Source organism: Pteropus alecto, unplaced genomic scaffold, assembly GCF_000325575.1.
Source record: "Pteropus alecto unplaced genomic scaffold, ASM32557v1 scaffold74, whole genome shotgun sequence".
Taxonomy (NCBI): Eukaryota; Metazoa; Chordata; class Mammalia; order Chiroptera; family Pteropodidae; genus Pteropus; species Pteropus alecto.
In genome coordinates, this window is record NW_006436291.1 from 2,965,110 (window position 1) to 2,982,405 (window position 17,296).

A 17,296-nucleotide genomic window follows, 5' to 3' on the forward strand; every position below is an offset into this window, starting at 1 on the left:
TCCTGGCGGGAGCGCGGTCTCCATCTCCGTTCCTGGGGCTGACCTGAGGGCCCCCAGGGGTGATGAAGGGGAGGCCAAAGAGACCTGTCGGAGCTCACTGTCATCGCCAACCCTGGCCTCTCGGCTCTTGTCTGTTTTACATATTGGGGTTCCCCTCGTGTGCCATTGACGAAAGGGCTCCGCTCCCACGATGTGCATGAGGCGGGGGTGCTGGCCGTCCCTCCAGCCATGACCCTGAGACAGCCTCGGGCTGCCACTGCGGCTCCTGTTCACAGTGGGCGGGGCGCGTTCGCAGCACCTGCCTTCCCCTCTGCACCCCCCATGCCTGTCGACTGGCCATTTCCCCAAAGCAGCCCAGCACCCCCACGTGGCTGGCCTCGGAGGCCGGACGCACCTGCAGTGGACCACGATGGGCCCGGCGTGCACGGGGTTGAGCGTTTTCACCTTCTTCAGGAACTTGAGCATCCCAATGGGGGTGAAGGGCACCCCGAAGTCGGGCCAGCTGGTGAAGTGCAGCTGAGACACAAGCCGTGGGGCTTTGCAGCCATCAGGGAGCTGCTGCCGGGACACGGAGGTGTGAGCGGGGGCCGCCCCCGCCCCGCCATCTCCCTGGGCAGCCGGGGTCACGCGTGCGGGGCGGGGCCCATCGACAGCAGCAGGACGCCCTTCATGAAAGAGGCCGATGCTGATGCTGCCAGCTCTGGACACGCACCACGCTGCGTGGGGGACCGAGTCGGGGGGGCTCCGGGCTGACAGGCACGTCTGTCAAGCTGGCCTAGGACTCGCGAACCTCACTGGTAAGTGGAGTGGCCGCCTCTCTTTGCCTGCGGTCCTGTGTGCCAACGGCACACCATTTCCCTCCCCAAAGTGTCTTAATTTGGGGGGAAAAGATGGTGGTATTGGCCTGCTTACAGGAGACTCCCCGGAGTCTTCCTCAGTTTTTGTTACCCCGAGTTTGGTCCCCTACCCCAGAACACAGAAGGTTCTACGGTGTATGTGTGTGTGTCTGTGCGTGTGCATGTGAGCGTGTGCCTGTGTGCATGTATGTGTGGGTGTGTGAGCCCCAGAACACAGAAGGTTCTACAGTATATTTGTGTGTGTTCGTGCGTGTGTGTCTGTGCGTGTGCGTGTGGCGTGTGCCTGTGTGCATGTATGTGTGTGTTTGTACGTGTGTGTCTGTGCATGTGCGTGTGGGCGTGTGCCTGTGTGCATGTATGTGTGGGTGTGTGTATGCGTGTGTGCATGTATGTGCATGTGAGGTGCGTGTGTGTGTACGTGCGTGTCTGTGTGGGTGTGGGTCTGGGAGGAAGGCAAGCAGAGTCAGCCAGAATGACAAAGTTCATCCTTTCCTCTTTTTCACTGTGGCTTCTAGAAACTTCAGATTCATGTTTTGCAACCTAACTCCCACAGTCGCTCTACCTTTGATTCCCGATAACATGCCCTTCTGTTTCTGTAACTTTTTTCCTTAAACGTCTTACGTCTCAACCTCATCTGCCTTGTGCACTGGCATCTTCGCGGGGGGCCGCCTTAAAACCTTTCGGGGGAGAACTCGCGGGAAGCAAGTGTGAAAAGTAAGGAGGAAGTTTCAGACATAATTTTGAAACTGTTACAAACGAATCCTGCCTCGTGATCTCAGTGTGTGACGTGGCACTGTGCTGCTGAGGAGGCGGTCCCCAAGCCCGAACCCCTCTGCCTGACTCACTTCCTCCGCCCGGAACGGTCACTGGGAGCCAGGAGCGCCCAGCGGTGCCTGGGGACGCTCGTGCACCTGCCCCTCATCCTCTGTACACTCAGCCCCGTCCCCGTCCAGCAGCCCCCCGCCTCGGTCCCCACTCAGCAAGAGCCGCCACGTCGCCAGGGTGGGGGCGGGCAAAGCTGTTCGTGTGACGCACGCAGACGAGCGTCCGCTCTGGACGCCCCGCTCCCCCGGACCTGCCTTCCAGAAGTCGGTCACCAAAGCACTTACCGCCTGGATGCAGAACTTGCGGACGGTGTAGTCCACGAGGACCATGCAGTCCTCCACGCACACCCGGACGCTCCCGTACGTCCAGCAGCCCTGGTCCGGCCAGTACTGGTAGCACTTCTCCTGCACGGAATAAGCGAACGGGAACAGCAGGTCTGTGGGTGCCGGTCACCGCCCGCCCGCCGTCGACATGGGCCTCGCCCAGGCCGGGCCCCGGGCTCATGGGTCCCTGAGCCGCGAAAGAGCACGGAAAAGTGTGTCCTTATCAATGGGGACACCGAGGCCACACCCCTGGTCGAGGGCTGCCTGGAGCCGGTACCCGGGGCTCTTTCTGAGTTCGACACCCACGATGTCACACGCAGTCATCCAGTCACTGTCCCCAGAAGTAGAGTGAACGGCCTCGCTGGCCCCGCAGAGCAGGGCGCCTGTCCCAAAGCGGCCAGGGCTCCCACCGGGCTCAACAGGTGGCTCGGTCCTGCTTGGCTCACTGGGCACAATTTCATCTGGGTCACGCCTGCCCTCAGTGGACAGCAATGAACCTGGAGGTGATGTCACCCTCCCGCTGTCCTCTGACAAGGGCGGCACATGGCGAGCGGCCACCTTCTGGGCCTTCTGTCCCTTGGAACTCTGAAGGCCCCCCAAGAGCTCCCGGGAGAGGACACAGGGCGCCTCAGCCAGTCCTCTGGGGCACGGGGGATGCGGGCGCGTGAGGACACACCACGTGGGGGAGGTCCACTCCACTGAGGTCTCGGGGACTCAGCAGCCTCCTTGGCACCCGACGGGCATCTCGGAAAGGGGCCAAGTCGGGAGAATTTCTAATCTTACAAAACAGACTGTGTCTTGGTGTTTACCGGAGCCCTCGCCCTAGGCCCTGACCCTGGGTGTCTCTGAAGGGGCCCTCAAAGGCCCCGAAAGGCTCACGCTCAGGGACCCGAGGCTGTTTCTGTGGTCCCCCCAGGGCCAGGGGCTGGATGTTTTCATGCCCGGGGCCTCCTCGTCCCCACAGCAGACTCCGTCCCTCCCTCCCCATCAGATCATGAGACGACAAAGCAGCTGCGTTTCACAAGGTTCAGCCAGGATGTTGATGCCAGGGGGAACCACAGCAGAAGGGTGGGCAGGGACGAAAAGGGAACTCTCTTGGGAAATGATTTCATGTGAAACAGTGAAGATCGAGGCACAGAAGCAGGCCCGCTCTGAGTCACAGAAATGGAACAATCCAGTCGGAGGCTTCAGGGTGATATCAGTGAGAAAATGTCAAGTAACGTAGCAACAGAGTGAGGGCGGGGGAGGTGGGGGCATTCTCGGGGGCCCCTGCTTCTGGGGAGATCTTACTGTGTTTCATGTGTGTAAACGCCCTCCACCTTCAGGGTGGTCAAGGCGGGTGGCCAGTCCCAGGGGGCCCGGGGCTCCCGATCGCCCCCTCTCCTCGGGCAGGGCCCTGCCACAGCACCTGCTCAGGGAGCAGGGCCCTTCTGTGAAGCGTCTGTCCCTGCCTGTCTGTCCCAGCCCCCTCCAGTAGCTCTGTCCAGCAAGACAGGGTGGCCAGGGCAGGAACCACAAGAAGGCCGGCCCTCCGCGGCCTGTCCCAACTCCCTGGGAGGGAAAACAAAACCCCGCCCCCGCCCTACCACAACCGGAAGTGGAGGTTGGAGGCTATTTCCTGCGTGGTTGGTGACAGTGGTGCTGGGGGCGGGCGCTGCTTCGAGCCTCAGGCCGGTGCTGCCTGCCTCCGCCTTCCACCCCGCCCGAGTTCCCCAGGGCCTGGAATTTCCACCTCAAAGGGTGTCCCTTCTCCTGAACCCTAGTGGAGCCGCCTGAGCCTCCCTGGGGATGGCCAGCAGTCCCAAGTCAGGGAGTGACAGAGAGCAGAGGCCGAGAGCAGCACCTCGCAGGCCCTGGCCCGGCCCAGGACATGGCAGGCCCTGGGCAGAGGGGGCAGGATCACCGTGTCCCACTCCCGCCAAGCTGGGCCTTCCCCTCGGTCTGCTCTGGCCCTCAGGATAGAACACGCTAGAACAGTCTCCCTACCTCTAATAAGTCTCCCTCTAGCTCCCAATTCTTCCTTCATTCCGGAGAATGAACTCATTTCCTAAAACGCAGGCCCCATGCCCACCCTGTCTCGGCCCCTGGGCCCCCCAGCCCAGCTCCTTGATGCCTTTGCGGCTGTCCTGCCCCCGGAGTGGGCACCTCGGGGCCCAGCAGGTTCTCTGTTCCCTGAGCGCATGGCCCTGCCCATCGCTGCTGCTCTGGCTGGATTTGGTAAAATTCCCCCAGTCTCGAAGACCCGGCCCCACTATCACCCGCAACTGAGTACCCATCCCCGTGTCCTGGACAGGACCCGAGGGGGTGCTGTTCCGCCTCTGGACCCTGCTTTCACACCTCGGAGATGCTGCGTTCAGGCGTATGCCACAGGGTCTGTGCCCCTTCAGCCTAAGTGAAGGCCTAATCTGTGCAAACACCTCTGCCTGTCTACACCCAGGGCCCAGCCCAGGGCCAGGCCGCGCTGCGGGCCGGGGGCTCATCCCTTCTGGACCACTGTCCCCTTTACTCTCCATATTTTTTGTGTCACCTGCTGACATGTCTACGTTTGTCTGCTTTCTGTTTGCTCCAGGCCCCTCCCAGGGCAATGTAAATTGCGTGAGGAGCCTTTGCTTCTGGCGGCTGCATACGCCCCTCCCGGGGAGAATGCCTGTCCAGGAGGCAGATGCCACTTCGTCTGTCACATGTAGAACTTGAATCTGTTTAACTTTTCTCCTTCATAGAGACTTCAAGTTCTTATAATGCACATTACTTTCCGAATTAGAAACAGCCGATTAAATATATCGGAAGGACAAATCCTCATCTGTTTAGTATATCTTAGTTTTCAAATGTGTTTCTCTAGTCTGGATAAATAGGCAGGAAGCCGTTTTTCTTCACAGTCAGAGGTCCGCCGCGTTGTATCTCAATACACTAAGAAAATCTAAATTCTAGAATCCACTGCCCCATCATGGAGTCAGGGCGGCCAAGGCAGTGGTCCAGAGCAGCGAGCTATGGGAACTCAGAGATTTTGTTTCAAGAGAAAACTGCTGCGGGCCAGGGGGTGGTGTCTTTCTTTCTTTCTTTCTTTTTTTTTTTCCCTGCAGTGATAAGGGGGGAGGAAGTGGTAAGCACCCTCCCCACCCCCACTCCCAGCGACAGCTGCAAAACGCAAAGTCCTCCCAGCCCAGCCCGGCCCTCACCTCCTTTCTCTCTTTCAGGTTCGTCAACATGACGATGGTGGCGGACTTCTGCTCCCAGACCATTCTCCAGAAGTCATTAACCGTCTCCTGCTTAGGGCCTGTAAGTGGAAGATGACCCCAAAGTCAAATGCAAGCACAAGGAGAAGTCACTGCAGGCCCCAGCCCCTGGCACCCCGACCCTGGGACACTGTTCTCCAGCTTTGCTGAGGCACGAGAGGGCCGGCGGTCAAGGTCATGCCCTACAGAATTCCAGAACCCACGGGGCTGGGAGGGACCAGTCGGTCGGCAGCCTCCACCTCTTTCTGCCACACTTCCGGATAACCCTGGGGGAGCAGGGACACTAGGGACCTCAGGGAGCTGAATAACTGACCCCAGATGGGTTCCAGTCATAGGCAATAACGGGTATTCAGATGGGAGGTGGGTAGAAAGCAGGCGGACTCTCTGACGGTCTCAGAATGGCGACCCGGAAGCGCTGAATCAGAGTGGACTGTGGTGTGTGTGTGTGTGTGTGTGTGTGTGTGTGTGTGCACGCGCGTGTGGTGGGGGTGCAGGGATACGGCGACCCGGAAGCGCTGAATCAGAGTGGACTGTGGTGTGTGTGTGTGTGTGTGTGTGTGCGCGCGCGCGCACGCGCACACGCGTGTGGTGGGGGTGCAGAGGGAGGCCCTCCGCGTCTCACCCTTTTCCTTCCTGAGCATCTCATCTGTCAGCAGCCCACCCAGCTGAGGGCTGAAGTCCCTGGGGAAGGGGAATCTGAACAAAGGATAAAGTGTCCTTGGAAGAAAGTCCTCTGCCCTTTGCCCCCTTTCCTGCCTGAATGCAGAGACAGTGCCTGGAGGTGCAGCAGCCATCTCGTGGCCCTGAGTGACAGGCTAAGGAGGGTGGGGCAGGACCATAAAGAGGTCCCTGTCCCTCGAGCAGCTGCCCCGCCCTGGGCTGGCCTCATGACAGAGAAAAGGACTTTGGTCTGTGTCAGGCTTCCTGGCACCTAGAGCTGGGCACATCCCTGCTGTCGTGTGCGTGTGTGTGGCGGGGGCAGGGGGTGGGCGGAATCAAGCTCCCAGGTGACTCTGATTACACTGGATCGGGGACCGTCTTGCCCAGGGGAGAGGAAGTCCGGGAACCAGTGTGAGCCCCCTCCTGGACCAACACCTGCCCTTGGGGGCGGGATGCCTCCGGAAGGAAAGTTCTCACAAGTGCAAAGTAGGTCGTGGGCCAGGTTAAGAACTAAAGCATCTTCTAGCTACAGACACCCCGTAGGCTCCGTCTCTGTCTGCCCTGACAGGGTGGGGGCAATACACCCTCGGGGGACCCGACTCTTCTGCTCTCAGGGGGCCCCTTTTGTAGGGAGAGTGCATCGCAAACTAACGCGCAGTGGCCAGGGCCTGCGGGCCGAAACGCAGATCCAGCACGGCGGGTCCGGCGGGGCCCGAGCGCCTGCATTTCTCACTACGTGGGAGGTGACCCTCCCGGGCAGCGGAGCGACTGTGAGTAGGGAGCATGGCAGTAGGGTGAGGAATCAGCATCTGCGAGTGGGGTCCCAAGGCTCTGTGACATTCGTGGCACCTTTCGTCCCGTGTGCACAGACCGGAATCGGGCCACACGCGTGTAACAGTGCACATGGACACGCACAGGCACGCAGAGCTGGTGTCCTCGGTACAGGAAGCAAGAGGCACCCACGTCATCTCACCAAAATCGTGTTCAGAAAGTAACAATGAAAAGCTCACCTTGAGCTGCTATGAATTTATTCTTCTCCTTGTAACCCTAGAAAAACAAGATCACATGGATAATTTTTCAGGATCATTTTTGCTGAAAGACTTTGTGATCATTGTTAGAGAGTAATACACATTCATCATGAAAAATTTGAAAAACAAAAAAAAGTAAGAAAATTCAGCAGCGACCTCGGAATAACAAATGCTATTTTCATATGTTCCCCTCTAGCCTTACATTCTGTGACTACCTCCCGAGACACACACGGGCAGCCACACAGACATTTATATATATCTAACTCGTATATACGCACAAATTCTTACGCTTTATGATAATTTCATAATTCATATTAAAATATATTTTAACGTTCAATTAAAATGGATTCTTAATAATCCATTGCATGTGATTTTACGCCTGGACCCTCCTGCTCTATTTTGTCAGTGATATAAATAATGCTGTAACGGACATCCTTGGTGCTTATCTCTGTTTCTTGAAAATGAATCCCAGGACACGGATGCTAATGCAAAAGGCGTGGGGCTTCCACGCTCTCTGTGGGGTGGTCAAGCCACCCGGGAAGGCTGTGACAGTTTACTTCCCGGACCCAGAGAAGAAAGTGCCCACCAGTCACGATTCTCTCAAAACCCGGGGGTCCAGGTGTGCGTGTTGGGCTGGGGAAGGGCAGACCTACGTCTATGTACGAAGCGTTGATGTAGTCTGAACAGGGGACTCCATCCACTTGGCTCAAAATCACCCTGGAATGATCGTCTATAAAGAAACAAAAACAGACCTATGATGAGAGAAGGAATCACATCTGCCCTCGTTTCTTCCAGCTGCAGAGTCAATCGTGACAAAGGACACGACCAGGTCCCCCGTGGTGGTCAGGGAGGGTGGGGTCAGAGGTGAGGAGCTTGGAGGCCAGGAGCGGGCACCACACAGGAACGGGACAGCAGGTGTGCGGCCCCACAGCGCAACGACCAAATTCTCTGATCCTGCGTAGGGTCACTGGGAGGACTGTCTGTCAGGGTCACTGGGAGGACTGTCTGTCCGGGTCACTGGGAGGACTGTCTGTCAGGGTCACTGGGAGGATCATCAGGGTCACTGGGAGGACTGTCTGGGTCACTGGGAGGACCGTTGGGGTCACTCTCTTTCTTGTGCTTTCCAGGGAGAGGGCTACTATACCGCTGTCAGGGTCACTGGGAGGACCGTTGGGGTCACTCTCTTGTGCTTTCCAGGGAGAGGGCTACTATACCGCTGCACAAGGGGACATCCGGGTCTGGGGTTCGGGACTCCAGACCCCAATTCTCATCCTCCGGGTCTGCCCCAGAGAGGAAGGCAAGCGGGGCCCACACAGACCCAGACTTGACATACGACTGCCTGGAAGATACCGGCCTGGGCAGCAGCGGCGCTCGGAGTGGGGGCGGGGCGGGGAGCACTCTGCGTGAGTGTGCCAGGCTGCCGTGTGTGTGTTCCTGGGGCGCGTGTGTGCACACACGCTGGGGAGGTTTCCAGCAAGGCCCCATTATGACTTTTGTGGGTCCTTGTCACTTCTGCCTTCACGGGCTCCTTCCTCCGTAAGGAAATATTACACCTTTTATTTTATAAATGTGTTAGTAGTTAATACAAAGATGAATGGAAACCCCATGAGATGATCACATATTTTCTCCTGCATTTAAAAGAAATGAGACGTTTCATGGGCCACGGGGAGCGCTGTGTCCGGCCCTGGGTCCCGGCTGGTGTGCGAGCGGCCGGCCTCCTCCAGAGAATCAACACGAAGGTGCCCAGACTCAGCCTGGTGCCCAGGGCAGAGCTGCCTGAGGTTATTAAGCCTGTGCTGGGCACAGCACTGGGCACGGAGCTCGGTACTTTGTAAGTATTTAATTATTGAATAATTCTGTGTCCTTGTCCCTGCTTTGTCCCCCCCTCGTCCCCACAGGACTGGAGCTAACTGGGGAGGGTGCCCATGTGGGATGAAGACTCTGGTCCTGGCTATGTCTCCCGTCTCCCTGGAAGTGGCTGTGGCCTCAGACACCCACTGTCTCGGCTTCCTGTCACTGGGCAAGGGCTGTCCTGCTGCTCACAAAGGACGGGCCACTGCAGGCCGCAGGGACAGTCACGGCCTGTACGGGGTGGTCAGGACGTCAAAGCCCAAACTCATGTTCTTGGCCGTGAGACCCTCTGGCTCGGGGGCTGACGGTTCTGAGGCGGGAACAGCTTTGGCAGCCGGTTGAAAATAAACTAGAATTTACGCTTTGAGGGCGGCTATAGAAAGCCAGGGCTAAAAAATAGACTTCTGGTTAGATTTAGAATCTCGCAGTTTCTAAGCACTTCCTGTCTTTTTATTCCAAAAAGTCACACTTCACTTTCAAAACATTATTTCCTAAATTTATCAGCTGTTGGCATTTTTTCCAGAAAAGAGGATGTTTCTCGCCATAGGCCAAGGAGTCTTTCCACGACCTGGCCTCTCGGATACAGTAGGCAGCTTTCTCGGCTCTGTCCTCAGAGCCACATCCAGGACTGGGACCCGCCCGCACCCCGCCCCTCCCAGGGCATCTTGTGAATCTGGTGAACTTACAGCCAGCTGGGCTTGGGCCAAGTGGGGGAGGCCAGAAGGTGCTCAGGGCTGGGGACTGGGGCCCCTTGCCCTGCCTGCTGGCCCTAAGCCCACACTAAGAGCGTGGTCTCACACCCCCTGGAGGCAGGGGAGCGGGCCGGAGCCCCCCGTACAATGTTCCGTGGCCCAGCCCACTCCTGTGCCAGGTCACCAGCTGGGCCCCTGTGTGTCTGCGGCCAACTGCTCAGTTTAATCAGACAGCCCTGTCATTTACCCTACATGTCCTGCTGCCGTCCAGTGTCGGATGCCACCCAGTTGGCCATCTCCAGGTCACACCTCGAGTGTCTCCATGCCACCATTCCGTAAACCCCATGTCCCACCCATGTGAAGCGTGTCACGTCAGAGTCCCCTGGCCCTTGATGACTGCCACCACCCTCAGTTTCCTTCGGTGCAGCACTCCTGGGCCAAAGGGGTGGGGAGCAGGGCCCTCACCTCAGGGAGGCCGGAAAGGCCTGTTCTGCCCATCACGCATGCTCGTGGCCAGGCCGGCCTCGTTCTGCAGCTGGGAATGCAGCTTGGACAAGACACGCGGGAGGCCAATGTGGCCCTTCCCAGCCGGTGACTCTCAGCGGGGACGGTGCCCCATCCTGGGCCCTCACACCTGGGGCGGTGCAGGTAGTTCCCACACCTGGCCGTTAATCCCACTCCCATTTCTTTTAATTAACCACGTCTCCCTCGGAGGATGAAGGGTTCAGTGTCTAAGACACTAGGACCTAGCAGGTGCTCGGCCCCGAGTGTCTTCCACGCATGCGCCTCGCAGACCGGTGTGTGGATTACACTGATTAATTAGGCCAAGTACACTAACGACAGTTGCTCATTTCGAAATGTCTCCATCTTAATTTGACACAATCGTTGCGCAGACCCCAAACCTCCTGCCACGCTCTCCTCTCCTTTGAGCTGCTCCGGCCATGTCACTCGCCTCCTCCCTATCTCGGAGCTCCCACCCCCCGCCTAGCGGCAAATCCTCCCAGCGCGATCGTCTGGGCCTGTCCAAGCCTAACCCGGCTCTGAGCCACCGCCCAGCCCAGTTGCATGACCACGGCAGCTGTGGCCCCTCTGCAAACACGCACAGGGTGAGAAAGCGTTAGGCCCGGGCTGTGCAAAGCCACCTGTGAGTCCCAGGCATGCCACAGGGAAAGAACTGCTCCTACCAAGGGCTGCAAATCCAGAGACCGCAGCTGCCCTCACCTATGGAGCAGGTGGACGCAACTCTAACCCCGAAACGTGACCGAGAGCCACCACGCCGAGGCCGTCACACAGGCTGGCTCACTCCCTGCATCGGAGGCACGGCCTGGGAAGGGAAGTCCCTGGGAATGGGGGCGGGCCTCGGGGCCAGAGCTCACCCCTGAATTTCAGGCTGCCATATTGTTAGCCTGATGAGCAAAGCCGGCAGGTGGGGCCCAGGCCGGGAGAAGGACGTCACATTCGTCCCAGGCCACGAGGCTGGCTGTGAATGCTGCCCGCCCAGGGCCACCCGGACAGATCTGTCAGCTTCCTGCCCTGCCCCCTCCCTGGATCCTACACTCGCTAGCCCACGGCACCCGCAGCTGTTGGGTTTAAAACTGGGTTGGTTCTAAGTCTCCCCACAACCTACCAAAGCCATACAGGTTTCTTATTTGTCATTTCTGTTCCTGACCCTGGGGACTAGATGCTGGTGCCTAAGGCCGCTGAGTCTGAGAGCAGGAGACACTCAGGGCCGCCAGCTGCCCCAGGTCAGGGCTCAGGACAGGACCCGACAGGAGGGGCCCTGCCCGCTGATGCAGGTGGCCCCCTCTCGGCCCCAGGCAGCCCAGGTCTCAACATTGGAGCACAGGCTTAGCAGCCAGACAGGCTGCCTGAGTCCATGAGTGACAGGTGCCTCGACGCCCAGGTGCGAGCGTCTCTGTCCTCTGGAGCTGACCTGGGCCCCGCCTCCTGGTGCGGGAGCCTCACGCTGCCCACCGGCACCGGCACCGGCACCGGCACTGGGAGCCGCCAGGGCATGCGGGCTAGTCAAACACCATGAGCGCCTCTGTCCTCTGGAGCTGACGTGGGCCCCGCCTCCTTGTGCGGGAGCCTCACGCTGCCCACTGGCACCGGCACCGGCACCGGGAGCCGCCAGGGCATGCGGGCTAGTCAAACACCACTGATGACGCAAAAAAGTAAAATCTTACTGGGAAGGATGTTGGGATATCTGTTTTTCTCTCTGTTTTCTTCTTTATTGGCCTGTTCGAAAGCTCCTTGTATGTGTCCAGATGGCAGAGACTGGAAGAAAAGGCAGAGTTAGCACCAAACGCGACGAATCATATCACTGTTTCGCGTCAGCTTCCCGGAAACAGGTCCTCCCGTCCAGCCCGCCTCTCACCTCCGCCCTCCCGTCCATCACCTGCCCCTGCCTCAGAGGCTACGCCAGGCCCTGGGCAGAGACGTGAAGGAGACACAGGCCCATATTCTCTCAGGTGCTCTGTCTGGCAGGGACGACTGGGGTGTGGACCAGATGATGACCCCATAGCTGGACCCTACGCTGCATGAAGGCAGGGGCTGGCCTGTGCAGCGCCACAAAATCCCCAGGACCCACAGGTCCTGGCCCAGAGCACATGCTGCACGGTAAGGACTGATGGACACACAGCTGTGAACCGGGAGAGTGGGGAGCAGGGACTGGAGTGCAGAGGGCGTCGTGAGGGGCGCCACGACGCGCGGAACGACGGGAAAGCCCTTCACGGCGTCCCCACCTTGCTTGGGACTCAGCGTGTTCTGTGGGCCAGCGGTACAGGCACCGCTGGGGCTGGCCGAAGGCGCCGACCCGCATCAGCAACCCGTGCGGAAAGACCCCCGGGACGTTCATTTGAGAAGCACCCGATCCCCGCCCTGCCTCGGGCGAGGAAGCCGAGGGGTGGGAGCACCCAGCTCGGATTTGGGGGGCGAGGCCGTGAGGCCGGGCGTCCTCACTTCTGGCCCTTTCCTCTGCCTGGGGCCCCTCTGATTCCTACAGCCCCGGCGGCCCCGCGTTGGCTGGCTGCCGGAACCCCCACCACGCTCAGAGGACCTCTTCCCAGCGTGCAATGGGAAAGAGCCTCGTGAACCCCAAACCGCTTCCTTTGATGTTCCACCATCGGCTGGACCAGGGGCCACTGGAACGCGGGTGATTCGTGTTAATACTTTCCAAGCATTTGTGACGCGCCAGGCACCGTGGGAGGAGCCGGTCACCTGCCTGGCCTTCCCAGCTCACCTATCATTAGGTGATACCGGAACAGGGCTGCTTTGTACAGATGAGGGAGCTGAACACGAGTCAGTTCCAGGTTGGTCCAGTCTCCTGGGTAGCAACGGCAGACGTGGCGTGGGAGCCTGCGATCTGGCCGGAGCTGGGGAAAACTGGGGTTCCATGTGCCCCCTGTAAGGCCCAGGGGAACGGGCAGGGCTCACAGCATAGCCTCGGGCCAAAGCTGAGGCTCTGAGTGGCTGGGGCCGCCCTGAGCCAGGTCACAGACCCAGCCCCTGCCAGCTAAGTCTTCTCTCCCCTGTTTTGGGGTGACCGAACCCAATGTCCAGAGGCGGGGGATGGAGGGCAGGCTGGTGGGCACCCGCGCAAGGCCGATGGGCAGCTCCCCACCACCCTAGCCCCTGCTCTGCCTGGAGCTCTTGGTTGTTCGTCAGAGCTGTCTTAGCACTGACCTTGACCTAACCTCCACATGAAATCTGTGGCCACATTCCAGAGCCTTCTGTTTCTACACCCAGAAGCTTTTTGGACCCCAGCACTGAAAATAAAAATGAGATGTGACAATGGCAGTGTGTGACGTCACGCATTTGTCGAAACCCCCAGAACGTGCGACACTGGGACCCTGACTCGGCTTCCGTTAGTAAGAACAGGTCGGTGTCGGCTCATCAACTGGAACGAATCAATATATTGGTTCGAAGGTTGGAACAAACACAGCCCACGAATGCAGAATGTCAACGGTCAGGGAACTGTGTGCAAGGGGAACTCAGTACTTCCTGCCCAATTGTTCTGTAACCCTAAAACTGCTCTAAAAAAATAGTCTCTGAAAAATGATAAAAATGAACAAAACAAAACAAAACAAAAAAGCTTGAGAAGCTTCCCTGTCCCTCGTAAGGGGAGGCGGCGGCAGTGGGTGGCTGGAGGGGCCGGAGGGGTGAGGATGGGCCTGGCTCTGAGTGGCCCCGGTGTCTGCCCGGGACGGAGACGGAGTGACAGTCCTGGCTCTCTGGGCGGCACAGAGGGTCACTCGGGGTGGCAGAGACAGAGCGCTCTGTGCAGCGAACCTGCATCAGGATTCCAAGTGCCCGGGTGGCCTAGCACTTCCTCCTGCCACCTGCCACCCACGCCGCCCGTCTCCCGCTGCAGAGATGGCACCGAAAATGCGAGAGGGCGGCGGAGCGCCTCACCGGGGCCGGGTCACCCTGCGGCCGGTCAGGGACTCCCGTGATTAACTGTCCGATCACGCCCCCTGGCTGGCGAGGGTTTGTTTGTTTGGTCGGGGTGTGATTTCATTTCCATGAGTGTGCACGTGAGCCAGTGTGTGTTTGCAGAGCTGGGCAGGCACCCGACGTGAGCTGCTCCAGCGAGCTTGGGGGCGCGATTCTGGCTGTGTGTGCCTGGAGCTGGGACCTCTCCTGGTGGCGCCTCCCCTGCACGGGCCCACGACACTGTGGCTGGCTCAGGCCCTGGCACCTGCTGGGACAGAGGCTCTCGGAGGAAGCCGACTGGAGAGAGGGTTTTCCTGGCCCGGATGGCACTCACTTGGGGCTGGGACACGCCTGGCCAGGACAGTGTTCTGCCATCGCGGGGTGGAGACGAGGGACTGGACAGTCACAGAAGTCGCCCTACGAAGGGTGGCAGCTCCAGACACCTCTCGGTGCACTAGACCCAGCTGGGCACACACCCCGCCTCGTTTACAGGCTTCGTGTGGCAGTCCTATGGGGCAGGGGCACCCTCGTGTCGAAGATGAGGACACCGAGGCAGGGATTCAGTAAGCTGCCCCAGCCCTCCGGGCCGGTAGGTGGCAGAGGTGAGACAAGTGCCCAACCCTCCTCACCCCGATCAAGTTCACCTCAACTCCGATCTGCAATAGGCAAATGTCCAAACTCATCTGGATCCACGACTCTGAGACCCAGACCCATCTGGCCGCCTTCACGGCTTCTGGGGAAGGAGCCCAGAGCAACGGGCGGAGAAAGGGAGGGAAGAGGGGCGAGAGAGCCCACCGCCAGCGCGGCCGTCTGGGCGGCTGAGGGGCTGGTGCTGGCGGCTCCAATGCCTTCTGCGGAGGGACCTGGACGGCGCGGCTCAGGGCGTCTTAGGCCGCCCCTCACTCGAGAGAGGAGCAAACTGGGGTCCACGGGGTAACAGGCGGCTTCTCCAGGCTCCCCCGGCGCCACACTTCTGCCGCCCTCACCGAGTGGAGGGCTCCGGGGGGCAGCTCGGTGGGCTGCTCGGCGGCAGGGCCGGGACAGTGAGGCTCCTACCCTGGGTGCGAAATTTAAAGGGGCCCCAGAAAACTCAGGAATCGAGATAAAATAACATTCAAATGCAACATTATAATCTCGAAATTAATGCAAAAAAAAAAAATCCTCGATGACCCAAATTCCAAATTTTTAAGTAATGACACCATCAGTGGTGGTATAGGGACAAACCAGGTGGGAGCCTCAGGCAACAGGAAAAATCAGTCAGAGCGAGCCTATCATGGCTCACAGGTGTGCTATTTTGTTCTTCGTGGATTGCTTGCATTAATTTTGATATTTTTAAACATCGTATTAAAATATTACTTATCCTGACGACTGCATGTTTTGGTGGCTCCTTAAATTCCGCTCCTGGGGCAAGGACGTCACCTGTCTGACCTTGTCTGGGCCCTCCGCAGAGCTGAACTGCCCACACCTGAGATGGTGGCAGAGCCGGCGGGTTCTGACTCAGAGCCCTAAGCGCGTCTCAACTTGGAGAAACGCAAGGACAAGGGGACACGGGACGAGAAGGGAGGACAGTGTCGTCACTACAGACTCGCAGAGTTATTTCGAGAATGAAGAATTAACTTTCTCGTCAGGCTGAGAGATTGCAAAAACAATACCGCTTGGAGCTGTCTTGCACTATGACCTAATTTCTCCGAAAAGGGGACACACAGGGAAACAATTAAAAGGAAGCAAGATAAAGGCAGATGAGATTCGTGCTAAAAAAACAAGCAAAACGCATAAAAATGCGCCATCACCTTCCAGCGCCCTCACGAGTTGCTTCTGGACCAAAAAGAAAAAAAAAAAAAAAAAAAAGTCAGGTGCCTGCAGCAGGACGCGCACCGCCTGGAGGTTAGGATTGCACAACTCCGTGACGTTTACCAGTCCGCTGTCCCAGCCCCGCATTCCAGCTGCGGCGTCATTAAGACACGCCCCTGCCCATCCCCCTCCACAGGCGGAACCTGGCTTCCAGGAGGTGACTGATCAGGGCAGAGCCGGGCCCATCAGCCCCTGCTGGAAACCCGCCCCGTTTCACGCGCACCACTCAGCCCACGGCCATGCAGGAAACGAGGAGAATGCGTGACGCGAAACTCAGAAGGAGACCAGGGACAAACGCGGGACAGCAGAATCCCAGACGACACTTTCCAGGGTCTGGCTCCTTGCCCGTCCTTCCACCCACCCATCCATCCACCCGTGCGTCACGATCCACAGGACATTCGATTTAAAAAATTAGCGATGCGAGAGAGGGTGTCATTGGTGTGTGTTTGTGTGTTTACGGAGAGCTAGGGCGGTCCGTTTGCTACCATGGGCACTGGACCCCTTAGCTAGCTGTCGCCATCGCTAAGTTCACAGAGGCCGTTCGTCCAGAACAGACGGGGCAGGAGGAATCGAGCAGAGACCCTGGTCACGCTGACGCACACAGACATCGAAGAGCTGCCGGGGCTCAGCTCCTTCTCCTCCAGGGGGTCCCCACGACCATCTAACTGGGTGTCGAGTGTGGTCAGAGGAGGGACAGTCCCTACCCTAACGAGCCGCTCGAGCCCTCGGAAGCGCAGAGAAGGATGGGTTGGGGGTCCCCTGCTCTCAGTGAGGGACCGTCATGCTGCGGCCTCTCAGGCCTGGTCGAGACAATGGCATTTGTGTCATGCTCGACTTTAGACATGGCACTTGGAGTGTTCCTAGGGGAGAGACCTCACGAGCGTCTCGCTCAGCTGTCTCATCTTCTGCTGAGGAACGGGCGCTAGCGAAGGGGCACGCAGCAGATCCGGGGGCCCCGTGACCCCACTTGGGGGAGGGTGTCACGATGGATGCCGGGGTTCTGAGCTTTGGGGATGTTTATCCTGAAATAGAACACCGTGTCCCCCAGGTCCCGCCACAGGACAAGGGGCAGGAGGCCCCCACCGTGTCCCCCAGGTCCCGCCACAGGACAAGGGGCGGGGGGCCCCCACACTCACGTTGAACTCCTCCCGGAACCTCTTGCAGTCATCCGCGGACCTCGCCCGAATCTCCTCCTCCAGGTGGCCCACGGGGATGGGGAAGTACTTCTTGGGCCCGGAGGGGGACCTGCTGAGAAGCATCACCCTCTGCTGCTCTGTGGGATCAATAGAAACAGGAGCATTTAGCATTCTTGGATGGGTGACGCATTGGTCAGACCGACAGGCAACCTTCCTAGAGAAATGACAGCTGGAGGGGGCGAGACTCCTCTGAGATCCTGTGCCTGGGGCCCGGGGAGGGGGGTGCGGTCTTGAGCCACTGAAGGCAAAGGTCTGTGATACACCCACATCGTTTGTGAGGGATGACGTTCCTCTCGCCAATGCCACCTGCTCTCAGCAACCACAGACGCCTTATCTTCCCCGCTCA

The 17,296-nt window shown here is 58.9% G+C and overlaps 1 protein-coding gene across 5 annotated transcripts in view; it reads right to left on the bottom strand.

Moving 5' to 3' along the window:
* The window catches only part of PTPRE (protein tyrosine phosphatase, receptor type E), a 93,673-nt gene that overhangs the window by 23,994 nt on the left and 52,383 nt on the right, over window positions 1-17,296 (bottom strand). For 4 of the 5 annotated variants that reach the window (XM_025047555.1, XM_006912858.3, XM_015590168.2 and 1 more), the window contains 7 exons: window positions 16,891-17,027; window positions 11,656-11,746; window positions 7,580-7,656; window positions 6,909-6,945; window positions 5,182-5,279; window positions 1,967-2,086; window positions 395-558 (listed from right to left, as the gene is read on the bottom strand). In XM_025047555.1, the coding sequence (XP_024903323.1) occupies window positions 395-558; window positions 1,967-2,086; window positions 5,182-5,279; window positions 6,909-6,945; window positions 7,580-7,656; window positions 11,656-11,746; window positions 16,891-17,027 (724 nt within the window). The remainder of the gene's footprint in view (window positions 1-394; window positions 559-1,966; window positions 2,087-5,181; window positions 5,280-6,908; window positions 6,946-7,579; window positions 7,657-11,655; window positions 11,747-16,890; window positions 17,028-17,296) is intronic. The other variant, XM_025047556.1, reaches the window with a different exon arrangement.